We start from the raw sequence: 22,870 nt of genomic DNA on the forward strand, positions 1-22,870 counted from the left end.
AGGTGAAGAGGCCATGTCAGCCATCATGGATAGAAGATTAAGTCAATGTCTCTGTGATGGGGGGGTCTGCCAGCTGTCCTGCCCCAGAAAACTAACTCACTCAATTAGACTTGGAAGCCTCTTAATTTGTGTCAAATTTCCATGAAAGGCTGAACAAATGGCAATTTTGCTTACTCCACTGTACCATATCATATGCATGTGTTCTTTTCTTTAAAATTCACCATGTTCATGTCACAGTTAGCTGCACATTGTATAACCGTACACTCTTTTGCAGGAATAAGGTGGGAACTGAGACGTGGGGAAATCGCTGTTCAGTAAAGTGTGTCACTTTACTTCAGAACAGATGTTTTGAAATTCTTTTGAGCATGCAGTGGAACATAATGGGAATTGACCGAACGCTATCAAACATTTCTGCACATAATATTCTTAATTCAGCCTCAGAGCTATATGCTGTATCTCAATGAACAATATGGCAGTTTATGTCTATACCGTTATGCAACATGTCACACAACTGAGGGAAGACAGTAACAACTAATATAAGAAAAAAAACAAACTCAACATGTAGATTGATGAAGCTGTTTGGTTGTACATGATTAGGACACAAATGCAAAGTGAAGTATAGTCAGATAAAAGAATAAACTAACTCAGAATCCTTAAAATGAATCATAAAGAAACTGGACATGGAGATCGGAGGAATTCAAATTGAAGATTTCAGTAAAGATGCCCTAAAATCCAACTCCTTTAATACTGAGAATGAAGTGGAAATGGCAAGAGAAACAGGTAAGAGCAATCAGGGGAGATTATGAAGAAAATCAAGGTAATAAGCTCAGGAATAGGGAGGATATTGAGCAGAGGGGGGCTGAAAAAAAAAGGCAGGAAAGAGATCTAACATAATGTAAAACAAGATTGACATACGACTCCAAAGGTCCATTTCATGAAACAGGAACTCAGTTTTTTGTTTCATGAAGAAAGTTTACTCAACCTATGTCTGTTACCATAGTAACATTCTCCATAGAGCTACAAATCACAGATCCAAGTGCGAGCCGAGCGACTATCACGGCCATCTTATGATGGGTAAACATTTGCTTAGCAACCACAGAGGTAGACGGAACTCTTTGTAGATTTTACATGTTTCAGTCATAGTAATTTCTAAATATCAAGACAACCTTCTACCAAAAGATAAGTGCAGATAACACAAAAAAATAGAACAGCTGACAGAGGCCAACTGTAGAGGTTAACTGCAAAGGATCAAGCAAGCACGATGAAGATCGGATAAGTCTGCCGAGGAAACGGTGCACTGAATGCGAGGGAAAAGCTACGGATGGCCAGGAGGAGGACAGCAGTACTTTGTCTCCCTGGTGGGGTTCTCCAGTATGTGGGGAGGCTATGGTTGACTGAGGCAAGGAGAAAAGCAAAGAGCAGAGAAGCATGCCCAGCAAGCAGAGCAGGGGAGGTAAGGCAGCAGCTGGCCGGTGTCTATGCTGGAGGTAGGACCACGAAAAAATCCTTCTAGGGCTAAATCAAAACAGCTTTTTAAAAAGCCACCCATAAACCTTTTAAGAACATTCCCTTTTCATCCTTTGACATTCACTCTATCTTCCACTTTGATTTAAAAAAGCTTGTCTCCACTGCCTCCTTCACTAAAAAAAAGTGTTCAATTCATTTTCATCTTCTAGTTTTTAGAAATAATAATGCAATGTGAATGCTGACTATACACCTAGGACCCTTTGAGTTTGGACTCCAGATTTTGCAATTTTTGCTGATCCTTTCTAAGGCTTACACCCAAGCACATCTTTTTGTTCCTTTCTGTATTGAAGAATAATAGAAATATGGTTCATCTATCTCCCAGGCCTGAAGACTGCATCCATAAGCAAATCAAGGCTTTGGCATCAGGGCGATTTTACAGTAGGCCTAGATATTTACAGTCAGAATTGGTCGCTACTTTGCAGTTGTTTACCCCTGTAAGAGCGGGGCGTGGTTTTCAGATGTGATATCCTGAATGTATGATGTCAACTCATGATGTCATAAACTCAGATTGTCGCCTGTCCCCTCTTTAAAGCCAATCACAGCGTTTCATTTCTTGATTCAGTCAGGGGACTTCTGTCGTAGTTCTGTGCAAATGGTGTCATTATTACCCCTTCAAAATACCTCATTGTGAAATTCCACAGACATGACAGGATTTTGAAAAACCACCACTCTAATAGCATGTCTATTATTAAATTATAAACCTTTTTGTATAGTTGATTAGGTAATTTAAAAAGACATTTACATGATTAATGAGTCCATGAAATCAACCTTCTTCCTTAAAAGTGAGATGATCATAATAAATTAGATTGAATTGCTTTATTTCATTTTTTATCAGCGAGTATGACCAGCTCACTCTCTAAATTGAAGAAAAATTAAGAAATTGATTCCCTCCAACATAGCATAGTTATTATTTATTTAAACATTGTTTATTGCAATGAAGTGTTGGTTGGTGTCTCTATCAAGGCTGTTTTCTACTTCCTTAGTTTGTCCAAAACTCTCATCCTTCAGTTAATCCATCCAGCTTACTTAGTTTTTGATCCAGAGAAGAAAACACTTCAAGGTTTTTGTGTTTAAGGTGATTCCAAACTCTTCCTAGAAGCTTTTTTAAATCCTCTATCTATTTCTCCAGTGGGACTATTTATCTAGCTATGTGTCCCTTACAGAAGCCAGCAGAGGGCCTAGCTGGCTGGAGAGAGGGGGATTTATATACTCCCCTTGTGTGGACAGCCAAACCCCTGTGATTACCGCTTAATCCTTTCCAACATATCATGTGCATCATGGCAGCCCAGTGAGCCTTTGTGACATAATTTAGGGGAAGCTGATTTGAGGCTGCTTAGTACATATTTTTCCTCAGTTCCTGTCTTCTGCATGCCTTCCTTTGGTAACATCTCTTCCTCATCCAACTGTTTTTAACTATATTTCCCCTATTATTCTCTTTATCTCATTCCATCCCTCCTCCCATCTCCATTGTGTGATGTAAGGCAGGTTGGAGGGGGGGTGGAAGCAAAGAGATCAGTGAGGATTATCACTGTCTGGAGAACATGGATGGATTTGTACACCACCGCTGTAGTTGTATGTTGTGCCGACCTGCCTCAATTGATGGGAAAGCAAAGTACTGTCATAGTGCAAGTTAAGTCAAAAGTGCTTAACTAACAAATCTGTCCCTTCTGAGAGGGAGGGAGGGATATCTTACTGTACGTGTGGCTTCAATCAGGTATTCTAATATTGCACATACATTAAAAACACAAAAAGACAAGCTTGAGGGCACGTGGTCCTGCAATGTGAAATAGAAAAATTAAACCTGAATCCGCTTATTAAAAAGATTAATCCCTGCTCTCCCTTGCTCTTCTTTTCTTTTTTAATCTGCTTCTCTTCTGTCTTCTGTTTGTCCTGTTCTCCTTAATTTATCACTTGCACAAAGTTTTTCAATCATACCAGCTTTCCACTCCGGTCAACTGAGAGGTCACAGAGAGTTCGATCAGAATAGTTTAAAACAAGATCAGCTGGAATCAGAGTTCTGCAGATGGGCACTTCTTATCTGAATGGCGGCCGTTTACTGAGGTTCCTATACGAAAAGTTTAAACTTTTTTTTCCTTTTTTTTCTCTTACTACTTTGAGTAGCTGAATGGTCCTTAAATTTCTTCAAGTTTATTATAAGGAACATTAAAGTAATGTTAATGGTTACAGATATTTTTCTGCTTCCATTACCATCTAAGATCATAAACCTGTTCATTTACATATGTTTTTTTAAGCCAATCTTGAAACAAAAAACATTAATGAGACAAACTGTTTTTCTTTTTAAAATATCACTAAGTTTTTTTTTTTTTTCGTTTTTTTTCTAGGAATTAAGCAGGAATTGATCTTGAAGAATATGTTTCCTTTTTTCAAGAATATCCAAGATTATGTCCATACGTTATTTTGAAAGAATTTAGAATTAAAACTATATTTTTTATTGACATTTTACTAAATATGACAATTGCTGCAGCTGATACAGTGAAACAGAATCCACTTGGTTTCCAGTTTTGCCGCAAATAGCCTTGCATCTGGAGACAAAGTATGACAATTACTCGTACTAGCTGTTTTCCACTTTATCTAGGACAGGTCCCAAGGAATACAGTCTCAGCAGAGACACTCTGACTCCCCTCCCTCCAGATACCTCCTTCATCTCCTCTAGGGAGATCCGAAGCATTCAAAGAACAGCAATGAGACATAATCCCTCCAGCATGTCCTTGGCCATCCCCTGAGTCTCCTTCCAGTGGGAGGTGCCTTGAAGACCTCTCTTGGTAGCCATTCAGGTGACATCTGAAACAGATGCCAGGGCCACCTCTGTGAACTCCTCTCAACATTGAGCAGCACCTTTAATTCAGGGGCTCAGCTCTCTCTTTGCCACATCAGATCCAAGGAGCATCCACATTACTATGAAAGTCATACTAATCCCTCCCTCAAAGTCCCACTCCATTCTTCTCTTACTTGTGACCAAGATAGACCTGAACTCCACCACTTCAGAAAGGAACACCCCTTTGGAGAGGGCAAGCCACCCTTCTCCATTTTAAAAACCATGGAGCCGGGCTTGAAGAAGCTGATCTTTATGAAAGCTCAGGCTTTCTTTTAAAGAATCTTTTAGGTCCTAAACCAAGAGTTTCCATCTTTTTGCATCAGAATTATTGTGAAATATAGAAGCTTTTTATACCTGAAGGGAAATGTTAGGGCCCTCCCTCAGTCAGTTGTCTGTCTGTCTATAACAACAGACAGGGAACTAGGCATTCTGTGTTTCTGTGAACAAAAGCATCAGAAGAACAGATTGAGAAAGGTTTGATCATTCGCCTTGACTTTGCACTGAAAAGGACTAAACCTGAGGAATGGTATGGATTTTTAAAACTAACATTTTAAAGTCATCTTAACAGTTAAGCTCAACTAAAAGTTAAAAGAAACTAAGAAAAATATCCCAACTGACAGGGCCACTTGTGATATTTTTTTCTTATCTAAACCATGATGGAAAATACTTCAATGCCGACTGAAGCATAACAGCATTTAATAAAAGGATGACTGTGCAAAATCATTACTGGATGTTCCAAAACAACTTTTTCATGCACAAATGGTTGTTTTAGGCTGCAGTCCAAGCTAATATCAATAGTTTAGCAGAGTGCTTCTGCTTATAACAAAGCAGAGTTTAGGTTATTTGAAAGGAGTTGATTTTCTGTCGCTAAGGTTCACAGCACAACAGCGCTGTATAAGGTAATAAGCCAAGAAATTTTGGAATTGAATTTCAAATTTTAACATATTGAGAGAGGTTAAAGGTGTTTTTTTTCCCCCTCATATATATTATATCAGATATGTCCACTTGCAGAAAGAGCATGTCCTTGAAATGCATATTTTATAAGACTTGTGTCTTCTTACATACATCAAGAGAGCCTCTGGTCCCTTTATAAAGCTTTTCTACCAAACTGTTTGAAGAGGTGCAGCTATACCTCCATGATGCATCATAATTTAAGCACACTTCTGTTTTGTTCCCATAACAGCAACATATTCAGTTTACACAGTTGTAATGCAATTTAAAGCAAACAATGTTAGAGAACCCGTACTGTCGAGGCATAACATAAATGCCACATCTAATAGAGTTAATAGTAATCACCCTTTTTTAGGAACCAGGTTTCTTACCATTGAGGAGCCTAACAGAGCATTGTTAAAGTAAACCTCTGTTTAAGATCCTAGAGATTTATTTTTACTTTTATCCTCTAAGAAACTTGCTACCCGCTCCACTCCCTCAGTGAGCTTTTTATATCGGATGATATGTAGGTGTCGGTGTTCAAAAAGGGCAGATGAGCTGTTGTGAGAAACAAGGTGTCGCAAATAGTGGGCAGGCAATCGTGATGAAAAGAAAAGAGCATGCATATTTCTAAAAGTGTGGGTCCTCGAAAGGAACAGAGTGTCATGGAAGGTGTTAGCTATATCCTGTTTAACACATGGAACTTGTCAGAATGCACTCCATGGCCTGTTTTATTCTAATTGCAGACCATGCAGTGCAGTATTTACTCACTCAGTGTTAGCTCCTTTTTACATGGTTTTTATTTTATACCCAGCTCTTTTCTGAAATGATGAATTTTATAAAATGATCTGCTCACAAGAGTGTGATTGCCATATAAATACATAAATCACTCTTTTCAAAAGACCAAAATACAAGTTTTAGAAAAAGGAAAAAAAAATTATAGTCATTTTTCTTTTCTTTTCTCACTGCCTTAAGTGGACTTTTTTTTTCTCCTCTCAGTTTTAGCTTGCTTTTATTCCTTCTACTTTTCAGTCTCTCCCAGCCAAACTGTTGTTTGGGGCAAATTTGACTAAATTTAGTCTAAATACACCTATAAATAATTTATTTTACATCTGAATGCTTTAAGGTTTTGATATATTCTAGTGAACATTTGGACATGTGAAAATTATGATCACCACTTTTCATGACACTTGAATGTTTTATTTAACCTTGTTGCAGCTGTGGTGCTCTTAGTCAGAACTGTCGTGTGTGTAAAATGAATTGGAATTCATATTGTATTCATCCATCAAATTGGATACTTTCCCTTGACTTCCATTCATATTGCCTTTAACCATTAACCTAATCTAAGCTGAAGCAACACCTTAAGGCTGATTTAGACTACGAAACCAGGTCGTCTGCGTAGGTGTCGCATCGAACATAAAGACGTCCCCTCCGCAATTTATAAACACAACAGAAAAATTAGTTTTGTGAGGTAAGCATCTCTTTCCATTGAAATTTATCAATCCTCTGCTGTTTTCTTTGAGATATGGTCTGGTCCAGATTTTGGATCAGGATGAAGAGGGGAATAAGTTGAAGCAGTGATAGAGCAGCATATCTCTGAAGTCTAAGACATCACTAAATGTAATCCAGAAAATGGGGAGGCTGATGGGTCAACAGATGGAGAAGGAGAAATCCTTGAAATAGACACACTGGAGGAGCCATTCCAGTCCAAGAGTGGAGGCTTGATCTGATAAATTATGCTGCTGATTACAAACCATGGGGAGCTTGTTTTGGGGACACCTGGAGAGAATTGTACCTGGTAGACCTCCAAGCCTACATGGGTCCCTTGATTCTTACATAAGTATTTTAATCAAACAATATGGCTACAAAAACTCTGTAATATTTAGATTCTGGCAAGCCTATATTCTAGGCAACTATGTCCTTACGTACAATAGTTTTATGCCATTTCCAGTTTTATTTGATTTGATAACGGAGAAATATGATGTATCTGCTTGTGAGATAACATACAGTATTAGCCACCATCAGGGATATTTGGGACAATTGCACCTTCCACTGAGGTGTCATTTGAGTAACACTGTTTCTTCTACAGTAGGTGATTAAAGGAAATTATAGATATAATGAATTAAGATTTGGTCAACATATGATATCACAAGCATCTATTCCTAAAATTTGCTAATTTGCATCGGGAAACCCGGAACTGGAATGCATACAAACATTCATTTCCGAGTGCATTTTCAGTGTGTATTTGTATTTTCAAGTAACATTTACATTTAAACATTACTCTGAGAAATTAATGACAGCTAAAAAGTATAATGAAAATGTATGGCCTTTAAATCATTTTTTGTGTTTATTTGAAAGCAGACTGGTCAAATTTAACTGGGGACACTAAAGTGAAAGGCAGGAATGAACATAACTAGAGGATTAGATAGGTCTTCTTTCACCTGAATCATATTGCTGATTTACCTCTAAAATGCAGGACACACATCAAAGAATTCAAGAGCGGTGCTTTAATAAATCAGCATTCTTATTTTGATGGATTTCAAATTCCTAAATTTGAGATAATAAATGTGTTTCTAATGACAATTTGGAAAAAAAAAAAAAAAAAAAAAACTATAGAAAACTAACTCAGGTTTAGGTTATTTAGTTAAAACAAATCCATCCACCCTCAGATTTGGCCCACCTCTTTTTACTTGTCAGGGTCATTGGGGTACTGGTATCTATTTTTTTAGTCATTAGACAAAAAGCAGGACACACACTGGACAGGGTAGTAAGCTCTCACAGGGCAACATGAACAATCCCCTCCCAAAGTATAAAAATAGCAGGGCAAATTACCTTTTTTTACTTGCACAAAGACATTTGGGTTTAAGCTGAAAAAAATCAGCATGAAACAAGGGCTACATATATCAAATTGCATTTCATGGATGTGTAGATATCTTGAAAAACAGGATATATTACCCTTTTTTTTAAATGCATTTTTTTAAATTGGCACTTGACTTAACATATGTGTTTTCTAGACCACATGTTGCCTTTGAATTTGATTATTAACTACTAGTCTTTTTTTCTGCGTGGGTTTAAACCTGTAGAGTATCCATTTCTCTTTAAAGGAAAAGTCCGGTCATATTCAGAGTTCAAACTTCTGAAAGTACTTTAAATATAGAATTATTACACACTGTTCAACCAATGATGAGTGCTTTTAATTAGGCATATTTTTCATTTTTATATGCTTTACTGCAGACATCCATGTTTGTCAAAGAACCATACTGCCACCTACCGGTTTGTGACGTCATGGTACTGTATCAGCTGTTGAGCAAGTCCCAATGCTGTATCTGGTGTTTGTCACAATGCCTTATTATCCAAGTCATCTTGAAAACATTCTTCAAAATGTTGGCGACATATTACGTGTTTTTTTTTCTCTCTGGCCAGAAGTTTGATGGCAAATCCTCCCTCTTTAAGGAGAGGATTATGAATCGGAAAGGTGAAATCACAAATTTTTTTCTATTTTACCCGAGGTGCTACTATGTCCAACTGACATCCAAGTGGGCATTGTCACTCTCGAAATCTTGAATAATTGTTGTTGATTGCAGATGTCTTTTTCTACTTGATTTTGCTTGTACAATGGCGCTAGGCTTACTGCACCGTGACGTCACTGCCTGAAGATGTCAGCAATGAGGTGTTATTATATATGGACAAAAATGTCCGGTCCTAGACTCGGTGATCGCGACGAAAAATTATTATTTTTATTTTTTTTACTGATTAAAGCTAAATTAATTAAACCACCATGAGCGTATTAGTTTCAGATATAAATAATGATCCAATGATTATTTCTTGGTGACTTGACTCCTCCTTTAAACAGGATAAACCAACATTAAGATCAGCGAACTGTCTATGGGAGAAGAGTCATAATTTGGAAACTTAGAAATGACAGAAAACATTACAGTCATTGGACAAACATTGGGAATAGCTATCTTAATTCAAAATATCTGGAGTAGCGTTGTGTTTGAGGTTTATAGGGTGGCCCAAACAAAGGCCTTTTAATGGCTTAGAAAACATGCAAATTGAAACAAAAAAATAGGTCTACCCTTAGTAATGGGGAGTCCTTAAGGTCATTATTGACCTGCAATACCCAGTACTGATCCATGCTCTGAACAGGGAGTCATTAGGGTCACTGTTGGCCTGGCTGACCAGTCGATCAGTACAAACGGACTCCAGGTATAAAACCTATTACTCTGAATTTGGGCAGTTTCACAAAGATTCTACCAAGCAAATGCATATCAAAGTTAGATTAAACACAATAGATTACATTAGAGCATATAAAGTAATGCATGTATGCTATTATACAGAACAAGTCACTTATCACTAAAATGCTTATAATTTGTAATTATTAATTTTCTTAAATTACCGTATATCCAATACATATTGCACTATGGTCTGGAAAAACAGAACTCGTTAAAAATGTTAAACCTCAAAGCCAATAGTGCATCACTGTATCTAAAACAATGTCCTGCATTTATTACATGCTCAGTTAATTTGTTTGCTGCTGAGCTACAGGATTGCATCCCATGAAAGGTAGATAATGAGAACACAGGGGAGCATGCGGGAAATGTTAGCAGCAAATTATTGAGCTCTGATTGCTTTGCAGACAATTTGATAATGGTCAAATAAGGTTGCAGAGGCAGTCACTAATTTTAGTGCACAGATGCCAATATTTGCAATGATTCCATTTTTAAAAATGTAGCAAAAGGGGGAAAAAATCTGAAGAGGTTCTCAAAATTGTCAAGTAACTCTCAACCCTCAAACAATAAGGTATGAAGTGGCTCTTTGGAAGAGGATGTTGGCTAGCTGGCTGGTACTGTAAGCTTTCAGCATTCTGTGTATGTTGTATGGATGATTTTGCCCAGATATCGAAGACGTATCTCAATTTAAACAATATGATGGATAATAGTGCCCTGTCCAAAAATGCATTTTTGGAGATGACTGACTATAACCAGAGTGATGATTAGAACCAAAAACATAGAAAGGTTACATTATTGGCATAGTGTAGTGGTAGATATATTTATATGTGCTTGGCTTTGATTGTAGTGTTCTTTTTCTTTATGCTCTCTGTGCTTTAGTTATGTTTCTCAAAAGTGCATATCTCAAATAAAATCTAAATTTTACATTGTCAGCGTGGAAAACATTGTTGGTGCTTGTCTATGCTAGGGCCCTACTTGGGTTATTGTTGATTAACATTAAATCCTTTTGACTCAACTCCCAACACCTTTAAAAAAGAATTCCTCATTTTGATTTCAACCCGGAGAGACTCCCACAGAGGAAAAAAAGGAAACGGCAATTAGAAAGACTGAAGAAATAAACAAACCTTTGGTGCAGGAGAAAACTTTGATGCTGAGATGCAGTTATGCGTAAACAGGTCAGTCTGTGTCTATCCCCACGGAGTCTGACGCTGGCGGGGGAATGAAGGCTGGAGAATTAGGGGAGCTGTAGGGAGTCAAATAAAATGAAGGTGAAGGAGCTGAGGAGGGATGCATTTAAACAGGAATAGTTGTCCTATATGGCGATCTTCTGATCTACAGTTGGGCCCCATGCAAGATCTTATCCTTTGGGGTCAAAATGACTATAAGAACAGTGAGCAACTATCCCAATACTACAGATAGTTTCGCTGTATCAAAATTGTCTGTTGTCCTGCTCCATTAATTGTGCTGGCCTGTTGACGATTTTTTCTTTAATATTAAACTATGATTGTTACTTTTGGGAGCCAAAATGTTCAAATACACACAGATCTTTTCATCATCTAGCATGGTACCAATGCCTCCTTTGTGACATCAAAGACATTTTTTTGTGTGTCAGTTTGCATCTGACCTTCAGAAGTACTAAAAAAGACACAAAAACTGTGGCTGAGTTTCTGATTTGGAAAAAACACTTTGCACATGATAAATATTTACATTTTTATATTTTTCACCCATTAATTTGCACAGTTTAGGCATTAGAATGTGATCTGTATATTGATGAAGGCAAACATGCACGAAATGGTTTGCACACACTATCTGCTGAATTGCAAGCTTAAATAACTTTGCACCTTATTTGAATATCTGCTCTGTATCTATAAATAAGTGTGCAACTGTTTTAAGAGATGTGAACCTTCTGCAAATCAGGTCCATGGTGTTCTTCAATGAAATAAGAAAACATTATGTTCAACTGGAGGTCTCTTTATCTAAGCTTATTTGGATTGATAAGACATAATAATCACAAATATTTTGTTTGTTTTGTTTTACCTATAGTAAATAGAGATTTTACTCAAAATTATTTGAAATTTAGTAAAGTCGATTTGCAAAAAAATAGACACTCGAAAAATTACATGAAGAATGAAAGCTTTTTTTCGATAATTTATGGAAAATCCTTAACTGCAAAGACAACTACATTGACATTCAATGGTTTAACTACACAGGTACAATAAGGTCTGTTTTAAAGGAATAAAAAAAAAGAAATGGAGGTACACAATTGAAGGAATACATTGAACTAAAGCCCTCTTACTGTACCTGTAAACCTAGATTGAATTCAAAGGTATAGTGAAGGATTTTCATGAATTTTTAAAAAAAGAAGCACATGCACAACCCTGTACCCACTCCCAATAAGAAACGCCTATTAAATGCATGCGAGACCATGCACAAACCTGTTTCTCCTTGTGCCTGCTCTATTTAAAAGTTGCTGCTTGCATCACTCATACAGGCTTTCTTTCTTAAAGAAGATTTGCAAATTTTCCACCATGTCAGACTCACCAACAGGTAAGTGAAAATGGGGACAAGCACGTAAAGATGGCCTTACTGAAACATATAACCAGATTGATGATCCACCCGGAAAAAGAACATTCTGCACTATACCATTAAGTTGTATGCAAGAATAAATGTTTTAGACCATTTTTCAAAGAGCAAAGTGTTATCATTACTAAAGCCATAACAATGCTTTCATAATGTCCATTTCTGAGAAATATGCCCTTGGAGAATGATCACATTAACCATTTCAAGCCTAATAAAGTTCATTCTTTTAATGTTTTCCACATGTTATTGTTACATATTAAACCTCAAATAATGGATCTTGCTTTTGTTTTATCTTGAGAATAGCAGTAATGTACCGTTTTCAGGGTCCCATTAGTTTAGATTGAATTTAACATCTATTACTTCAAACCATATAGAGAAATAATTGAAACTATATAAGTGGGGAGGTATGATTGCTGTTATTTCTGGAAGCAATTTAACAAAGGAATATTCATTTTTATGTCCTCCAGCATAAATCTGAAATTAAAAAAACCTTCCAATAACCAGAACATCTAACATAAACGGCTGTGGCACGTCCAAGCATGCAAACACTCTTTGAGTGGGACTGCACAAACACCAAGAGCTCTCTCTGCCGCTGAGGGTTAGGGATTCAGGTCATGACTCTGCATGTTCTGTCTGCATGGCCAGGGGAGGCATCACATCGCATCATCTGGCTGTGAGTGGACATGTTTGCTCTAACTAGTCCAGAGGACTGCCAGTCTCTTGCCCTTAGACCCACAGTGCTCCTCCAGACTCTTATAACTCGCATTTCAGCTTTGTTTAAAGGAATCCCAGTGACTGGTTGCTGCTGTTGGTGTCATCGCGAACTAGTGTGAGATTTTGAGTCTTATTCAACCACCCTGAAAACAGAAATCTTCTTTGAGAGGATTGTTGGGAGAATCGGGGAGTGACACTTTGAGATCTGAAGAGCAGACAGACAAGCTAGTATGTGGTGAAATGAGCTTGGCTTATGTGACAGGTATCTGCTGATTCTGTCACTCAATGCATCAAGGAAAAAGAGGGGGATAAAAGTGAGATTGATTTGTAATCAGCGGGGGCTGGTAAGCAGTTTTTCTTGATTTTCTTTTTACATCCTTACAGCTACAAGTCTTCTCTCCAAAAACAACTGAAAGCAAAAGATTAATGACCTTGTCCCTCAGTCTGTTTGAAGAAACTCTTCTCTATGCTCAATTAAAGTTTATGTCAAACAAAAGATGTTGCAATTAATGTTCATAACTGATTATGAGCTGAAGTGTATGTTACAGCTCCATGGTGTGTTAAACGGTGTTTGGTGAAGGGTTGTAAAGACAAAGCATTTTCTTTCCATTGTCACTCACTTTGATTATTATTTGATTTCTTTATGGTAGTTTCGAGGACAATTTTGCATTAAAATCATACAACTTAACTTGTAAACAAAACAAAAAGATGTCTACCACACTGAGAATTAATTAAGGCTACCCCAACCAAAGAATTTGAAATGTCACTTTTGCTTTGTGATATTCACTGTAAATATTGGAGCCATTAGGCTTCATTAATTAGTGAAATTTATCACAGCTTTGAACTCTGCAATGCGTCGGTTGCCTCTACTCGGATGATAATGTCTTTTTGTGGGTTGTAAGACTGTAATAGAGGCCTGGTTTTACCAAAACAAATGTCTTGTTTTTACAGATGTCTTACAAAGATGTTTTTCCTTCAAGCAATTTCTCCACCTTTCAAAAAATGGGCATTCATATTTTATTTCAATTTACACTGGTATCTTTAATGCATTTTGCTTTTCTTTTGTGTGACAAACCTTTGTAATGGGCACCGTGCATAACTTTGCATATGTGCTAAAAAAGAAAAAGCCAAACAGCTCATGCTCAGTCAGAATGGATGGAGAGCATCCATTAAGAGTCATTTTTTTAAGCTATATCATGGATTCTTGGATAAAGATAAAGGATAAATGTCTTTACTTTAACTAGGGCATTCTAAAAAATTACAAATCTAACGATGTGTTGATCTAAAACATTGCCTCTTTGCTACTGTTAAATGACTGGTTAGTTTTTTATTATTGAAATAAATATTTTGCCTCAGTTTTCAGTTTTGCAGCTGCCAAACATTTGCTGTCCATGATTATCATGGTAAGCTTTTAAGTTACAGTAATCCTTTAGATTGCTACCATGATTATTCAGGTTGAGGGCCACGTGTTCAGAACTATATGATCTCCATTTTCTGATGAAGGATTTACCAGTGCTCTGTTGGATATCTAGCCTTTGGCTTGTTTTTCTCTAACCAGTTTAATTATCTCTGCTGTATCTGGTGTGCTCCTCGGTTTTCACAATGAGGTTTGTTCATTAATGTTGTCTTACTAAGGCCTACACAGAATAATGGTATTTTTCCTGAGATTAAGATACAGCTCATTTACTATGCTCATCTGATTTAATGTTGAGATATCAGAGTAAAGAGAGATGAATATAATGCAGCAAATGAAATCAGAAGTAAAAATCATAAGTCGCTTTTCTTTTACTTCACAATTATGTGCAACTTTGTGTGAGATTACATTTAACGTTCTATTAAAACACATGTTAAAATAAGATAAGGCGTCTGCTTTTTCGAAGCAGTATTTGAAAAAAACTAATTGGAAATCTGCTCTACCTAGCAGACCGATTTCTTATTTTCTTTTCTGTTTTCTCTTTAAGTAGATATCAAGAGTAACATTCAGCCTTTAACATAGACTGAGCACTATATAGAAGTGGTCTAACTTTCAAGTGAGCATTGACAGAAGTATATTTCATTAAGTTCAGGGACCATCTCCTATTACCAATAGCTGCCTGGTATCCACTGATGCAAGGACACAGGAAATTAGGTGCTTGTTCTATCTGACTTTTACTCAATAAAATAAAACACACAGCCAACAGGAAGGCTTGAGGTGCTGTGGAGATACAGAATAACTTTCCTCTCCCATCTTTTCTGCTGCTTCACACTTCATCATATCACTTTGTATCCCTGTAGCCTATTTACCAACACTGACTGAGGCGCAGAGCCAGTTTTCAAGTGGGGGTTAAGTAAGTTTGTGAACCTGGTTGACCTACAAGTCGAGTCCCTCACTCTGCTATTATTTACCAAATATACATTTGGCTGGGTGTATACATCTGTTACCTGCAGACATGAAAAAAATCCAAAAATGAGCAGCTTTTTCATTTTTATATTACTTTTTAAGCAAATCATCAGGTTAAAAAAGTAAATTAGGACTCTTTAAAATCGTCTAGATTTTTGTCTTTAATCCCAAACATATATTTTTTTTCTTACCTACTGCCTATTCAGATATATATTCCTACCAGTCTAGTGCGAAGTTGATTTTGCAGTATTCAGATGTGATTTAATTATGTATCTGCTAAAAGTTTCTGCATGGAAAAAAACCCAATTACCTCTTAAAAGCAAAGTTTACTTTCACCTGATTATCAAATCGGCATGTTTATCCTGGTGTATTATTTGTGCCAATCTCTTTGTAAATGAAATGCTAAGTTGAAGAAGATGATCTGAGCAAATTCATTAAATTTCTAACTAAAAGCAGGAACAACCTTTATCAGTTTCCCCACAATACAGTAGGCTTGTGAAGCTCTTCAAGTGTAGTTTATCCCTTAAAGTTAATTTTTTTAGATACATCCCAGTGATGTGTTTTAAATTTTTACTTAACATGTGTTTGAATTATTCAACTAAAACCGGTTATTATAAGGACACTCTGAATTGGAGTTTGACATCCCTGATTTAAAACACGTTTTTAACAGTTCCTGGAAAAAAAGGCAACTTTGAGTCTTTCTTTTGCCTTAACAGCTTTCGGAATAGTCCTGTTGTCATTGCAGTCTGGTAGCTCTTAGTACTGTAATGGAGTCAGTGAACCATTTAGTTCCTGATTTTTTTTTTTTTTTGTGTGTGTGGTAAGCCATGACTGTACAGCGAAGCCTGTCTTATGAAGTTATCCAGGCAGGATTTGAATCAGAGCTTTTAATAACACTCTGACTGTTGTGTTACCATTGTACTCATTGATTAAGCAAGAATATTTATGATTTGCAACATTTTTTGCAGCAGATAATTGGCTCCTATCTACATTAGGCTTCCTACTGTACAGAATCAGATATCCCACCACATGACCTGTTATCTGTCTTCTTCCCCTAGAGCCAGGACAATAATAAGCTCAAGGGCAAGCAGTCCAGCAAACGCCTGTGGAAATAATTTAAGACATGTACTGCACACCACCACTTCAGCCAGATTTATCTTCCCTCTCATTTCCCATGCCACTTCTTCACTGTGTCAGATCTCTTTGTGTGTTGTCTCATCTATTCTGTGACTCCTGAACAGTTTCCCTTAGGAACAAGGTGCAATTTTCTGTGTCTATTTTTACCAAGCAATTACAAACAGTTCTTCATATGTACTAATTAAATGCTACAGGGCACCTGATCTCTAGTATTATTCAAAGCAACAGAGAAACGACAAGTGCTGAGAAAGAAAGCAACCCATATAGTTTTGACAAGGAACTTCATCATATTTTGAAAACATTCTGAAACAAACAGTAGAACCCTCTAATAACTGCACTGACAGATATGTTGCGTTTCCAGTTGTTTTATTCCAGCTGGGATGTCAGTGTGGGCCAGCAGCAGTATGACAGTGCGAAGTCAGGCAACGTTCTTCTTCCATCTTAGTCTGTAGAACTAAATGTCTCGGCCTTATCATTGTAGTAGTGTTGTATGAGATTTTCGTAATCCTGTATGATCTCTTGATCTTAAAGTAGGCAGTCATATTTAATAAATTGTAGTATTATTAAAAATGCCATATTTTGCAATAACTAAGTTCACATGGTGAACCTTATAATCTATATGAAATACAAAGAGATCAATGTTTTAATAGATTTGGTTTTGGTAATTATTAAGAATTTTGCATTTACAGAAAATAAAAGCACACAATAAGATTTTATACCTTACATTAGACCAATGTAAATGCATTAAAATTTTTAAATATGCTTGATATCTACTTGAAGGTTTCATCCATGCATTGCAATTAAAAGTACTAGTTGGTTATAAATGCAAAATATTCTAATGTTTTTAATATAACTGTAAATAGTTATTGCATTAAACAACTGCAGTAGTTAAATGCAATTTCATTTAAGTACTGTTATCTTCACAGACCAATCATTCTGGGTATTTACCAGGATTTATTTAGAATGGTACAAAGACTGAATGACACTTCAATAAGATGAAAAGATTAACTTTATTAAAGACTAAAATCAAGTGTAAATTTAATTATGAGAACTCAAACATTTCTTTTATTAATGCAAACGATTTGGTACTTATGAACTAAATGAGAAAATAAGCTAAGCAGTAAAGCAAAATGTTATGTTTATAGATAAAACAGCAACATTTATTGGTTGAAAAAGTAATTGAAGGAGAAATCCTAAGAAAGTGAACATTTTGAATTGAAAAAGAAAATAGTCAAAATAGCATTTAACTGAGTAAGACAGTGACCAATGGTTCCCAGAAGCCTAGAGGAAATTGTCTCATAACTTATTTTTCATTTTAATACCCAAAAACGGAAGTAATATTTCTATATAGGATGTTTTTAGGACTCAGAAGCAGGTTGGACACGCTTTAGAGAAGAGCTTCCACAGAGCAAGTTAGAACAGCGTATTGGTATGAAATCCAGCTAAAAGATCACCAACCCTTGGGACAGACTGGATCTCTACAAGTTTTGAATTCATTTAAAGGGATTTCTGCTATTTTCTTCTAAATACATGATATATATCATTAGTATGTTGTTCTTACCTGCACATAGCATACTGACAATTTATCATTTAATCTTACAAGATTTCTGTGTTTAAAGATTTTGTGGGGTTCCAAAAAGGTAAAAAAAAAAAAAAAAATAAAATCAATCCACTGGACTTGGGTTGCCAAGCTTAGAGACGTTTTGCTTCCCATCCAGGAAGTTTTTTCAAGAGGCACAGAGCATTATCGGGTATTGCAGGCTTACAAAGAAACCAAAACCACTACCCATTCCTAAGTGGCAGACCTGTTCCTCTGGTTCAGTTTGCATGTTTTCTAAGCCAAAACAAGTTTTTGGGCTACAATATAAAGCTGTGAACTCAAAGCTAATTCTGACATTTTGAACTAAAAAAGCATCCTGGATGGGATGCGAAACGTCTTCAAACTTGGAAACCCACATCCAGTGGATTGTTTTAATTTTTTTGGAATGACTCTGAATTACTACTAGCTATGGCTCTCCTGCTCATTTGCAAGTCACAAATACTGTGTTGATAGTTTGCTGCCACTTAGCAAAACGATATTGGCTCATTTTCTCTGTTCGTGCATCATTTCTGGATGCCATAATATGTAAAGCCCCACTTTGATGACCACCTGAAAAAAAACTCTTGGTCGATATTATTAATAGAGACCACTATCAGGATCACCACCATCACCCACTTTAGTCCAGCTAGTTTTACCAGCTACTGGGAGATACAGTTGGATTTAGACCAGTCGACTGGTGTGATCTTCCCGACATCACATCTGCTGACATTGCAGCCTTTATTATTGGCATCTCTGCAGGTGGGATTAATTACCCAACTGATGCAATTGGTTTCCTTGTGTGTTCGTTTTAAATATTTAAAGGAATGATCCTGCATATGGCCGCGGTGTCAGGGTCTACAGCAGACACACCCACAGCATTTCAGGTTAGAGAAAACTGATGCTTTTTAATTATTATAAGACCTAATTTTATATGCTTGGTTGTGTTTCTAATCACTCAAATTGGGCTGATTAATCACACATTTCATTATTGTGACAGTTTCAGAACACCAATTCATTCCTTATTTATATGGACCTAAAAACAGAAAAGTAACCTTGATATCTATTGCTGCTTAACTGAAACAATATAGTGTTTATTGCCCTTATTTAACGGTCATTGATAGAAAAGTCTTTATTGTTATGTGGATTATTTATACATAACAAAATAAACACTTGCTTAAATTATTAAAGATTTTCTTTCTATTGCTAATAAAGACCAAGTGAATTATATTAGGGATTGGGGCTTTTTGTCTCATTATTAAGATGTGAATTTTTAATATGTCAAGTACACATTAGAGATGAAAGGAGAACAATAGTATTCCTTCCAGAGTTTTCCCACGGTTTCCTCAAGCTAAATGCTGAGGTGGTGACACACACTAAGAGCTCATGAATTATTCAATAGCCTAGTTTCATTTTTGTAAAAAAAACTAAAAAAAAACTTGGACTGGTGAAGATTATTATATCTACTGTCCTCAGGGTGAATAAACAGTGTTGCTTTTGCTTCTTCTACCCATTGTGTATTCTGGGGATGAAGAGGATGAATATATCAGCTACAATATGAAGTAGCTCTGAGCTGTGTTTACACAGTGTGTGGTGTGATTTAAAATGTTTAGAGTGAGGGAAATGACCATAAAGCTGGGGGGGTGGGCTATGAGTTCAGAGTTTTTCTGCTTGCTTTAAAATCTGTTGATCTAATTCAAACTAAAAGAGATATTTGTTTTTGAAGTGGCTGCATTCTTTCAGAATCAATATATGTTTGTGATTTTCTTACAAATCCCCTGAATTTTTTTTTTATCAATGATTATAGTTTTACATCATTTCACATATTCCATATTCCTTATGTGCAAACCTTAATTTACTGTTAGGAGTAAGTAGGCAGGGCCTAGTTTATTTACATCATATGTCACATCAACAGACTTTCTAGAGTCAATTTAATCAAATTAAATAGTCCGATTCCTTAAAAATTTTAAAGGTATATGGGAGGATTTTTGCAAATTTTTGAAAAGACCCACCCTCTCCACTTTTAAACAAAAATGCACATGCACAACCCTAAACCTACTCCTGAGACGGAACGCCTGTTAAACACATGCAAGAGCATGCATAAGCCAACTTCTCCTTGTGTACACTCTGTTTAAGAGTTGCCGTTTGCATCGCTTATACGAGCTTACTCTCCAAAAGAAGATTTGCAATTTTGCCACCATGTCAGACTCACCACCGGTAGTGGGGAAAAGCATGTAATAAGGATGGCTTTACATAAACATTTCACCAGAATGATTGACACTTAGGAGGACCACTTATTTAGATGATCCACCTGGAAAAAGAACATCTTCCACTATACCTTTAAGGAATCAGAAACCCAGTAGATTGTAATAATTCAATAACTTGCAGAAAGTAAAAATGTTGCTACAGGTGACGGTAGCATGAATTGTTTTGTTGACTTTGTGGTAATCCTTCATATCAAGCATGCATGTTGTGACACAGGGAAGAAAATGGCCTTTTAACAGAAAGGAAACTCGGAACCAGGCTCTATATGAACAGCCTTTCTAGTAAATGCAACTGGGGCTTGAGTCGACATAGGCGACACACGAAAAAAATACATAAAACCATTAATCGAGGGGTATTTTATGTATGAGAGAAACGTGAAAGGTTAGTAGCAGTAATAGCTCCTGTCGTGCAGTTGCATACCAAAGTTTTAAAAGCTGTGATGAAGCCAACTTTGGCCGAGTTGTTGGAGAAGTTGTAAAGGTGAAAACCAGGGTAGTTCATGGGGATGTCTTCTGTGCAAAGAATGAACATAACCTATGGGCAGCCAGTAAATTGGTCCATCATTGGATTTTTTCCCCCACCAAATAGCTAAATAAAAAACTCTGCTACTTATTGAACTCCCTCTGGAATCTCAACAAAAGACTTAAAAGCATGAGGGGAAATTTTGACTTTTTTTTTGTTAAATTTTACTTATTTAACCTTTATATATCTTAGGACCAGTAACTGGAATATGTCTAATTGACTCTATGATGGACAGGTAACCTGCATAGGGTGTTTTCTGCCCTTTTCATATTAACTGCTGCAGTTAGGTGCTGACCCCTGAACAGGCTGGGGCATGTGTAGAAAATTCAACAGTCTCAATCTTATTTTGAGAGATAACGGTTCAGTAGCCAAAATAAGTAGAATGTGATTGATTTACTATTTAAAACCTCACTTCAGCTTTTAAAGCTATTAATCTAAAGATGTATATTGCAGCAGGGAGAAATATAAAGATGGGGATGTGAAGGTAAAAAGGAACAACTCACAGTGTTTGTGACTGAGTGGCCAGCTCTGATAAAGCACTGTGTCTAATTAACACGCTGACAGCCCCACTGTCTGGGCAATCACACTCTTCCAATTTATTAAAGTGGTGAAGGAAGTCACTCTGGCCCTTGGGGAACTGGTACAGTAATTTTCCCCCTGCAAGCCAGATGATACGCCCAGCGATGAAGCAAACCAAGTATGACTGTTTCCTTCTATTCACTTCTCTTCTTTCCTCTTTGAGGCGTCTTCTTTCCATCCATGCCTCCACCTCCCTTCCCTTACTCCTTGTGCCTTTATTATGCATCAATGTCTGCATAACCTTCTGTTTGTATTTTTAACCCCCTCCCCCTACCACACACACACACACACACCTACACACCCCCACACACACTCCATGGAAGTTATACATGTAATATGATACACGTTTCTGTTTTTTTTTTTTATCTTCCTTTTCTGAATTCTAAAAATAGCATTGAGCATCAAGTGCTGACTTCCTAGACAATTTAGCTATAAACATCCAGACATGTTGATTGGCTGCCACAAGGGGAGAACAGCTCCATTGGTATCTAGTCAGCAGCAGTAAACAGCCACGGCACAGCAGAAAATGCTTTGACGCAGCAAATAATTAGCCACCACAATGAATGAGAGGGTTATTGTATCTACACCTTGGCACGTTGACCTGTGGCGCTTTTATGTAAGCCAGACACTTTCAGATATAATTTAGCTGAGGCTTTATTTCTAATTATCATTACCAACTTTTTTTTTTTTTCCCCCCAGTTACATAACTGCCAATTCCCAGTATGACGCATGCTTTGCCAAATATCCTTGTGCGCTTTGTAATCAGAGGTTGCACCTATTTGTGAGGACTGAATTGAGGAATAATATGCTGCACAAAAAGTCCTGGCACCACATTAGTTGGTGTTCATTTTACCTGTATGATTGGGGGTATAATTTGTGTTGGTTACAACATTTTGGGATAGAAGGTGGTTAAGAGTGGTGAGATTGCAAAAACTAAATATTTAGCAGTTTGGTTTCCATCACTCTGTTTTAGATTTTTTTCCTTTTTGTTTAATGACTCGGTTCAACTGACTTGTATTGGGTTGTTGGAGAAAAATTATACATTTCCTAAAAATAGAAAAACTTCCCTTTATATACTATAAATTTGACACCACAGTGTGTCCAAAATTATTTTTCTTTATTCTTTTGAAATTATTGCATCACAGAGGCACTGAATTGATTTTTTCCCCCTGCAGTATGTGTTCTAAATAAAAAATAATAATAATAATAAAAAAAAAGGATTTCAGATTAAAATGATAACTGTTAGTTGTATTATTTTCTACTAACATTCTCTCCCATTAAAGATGGTTGACTATCATAGAAGTGTATCTACTTCAGAAATATACAACTGTTTTCATGGTATGACTTGTTTGTCCAATAACGTGTTTCCAAGCATGAATGGTCAGAGGATGACGTTACTGTCTTTTATTTCCCCTGCATTGAGATCTAGACCTGTGGGCAGTGGTTAGGCCCCACTGTGACTGATCAAAGGTCAAATCTTGGCAGCGCAGTGACACTGACCCTACGCCTGCATTTTCTTTGAGGTGCCAGACTCTAACGTCTTCTGACATGATCCATAGTGACTCAGGCAGGCTTTAACCCTCAGTGCACAC

General features: G+C 36.7%; 1 protein-coding gene across 1 annotated transcript in view; it reads left to right on the forward strand.

The window, feature by feature from the left end:
* Positions 1–1,413: 1,413 nt before the first annotated feature.
* Positions 1,414–22,870, forward strand: part of LOC107102111 (pro-neuregulin-3, membrane-bound isoform-like) — a gene marked incomplete at its 3' end in the record, with an annotated part of 163,182 nt that continues 141,725 nt past the window's right edge. Inside the window, exon 1 of the mRNA XM_015401288.1 lies at positions 1,414–1,453. Within this exon, the coding sequence (XP_015256774.1) occupies positions 1,429–1,453 (25 nt within the window). The remainder of the gene's footprint in view (positions 1,454–22,870) is intronic.

This window comes from Cyprinodon variegatus, unplaced genomic scaffold, assembly GCF_000732505.1.
Source record: "Cyprinodon variegatus isolate N-32 unplaced genomic scaffold, C_variegatus-1.0 Scaffold1204, whole genome shotgun sequence".
Classification (NCBI taxonomy): Eukaryota; Metazoa; Chordata; class Actinopteri; order Cyprinodontiformes; family Cyprinodontidae; genus Cyprinodon; species Cyprinodon variegatus.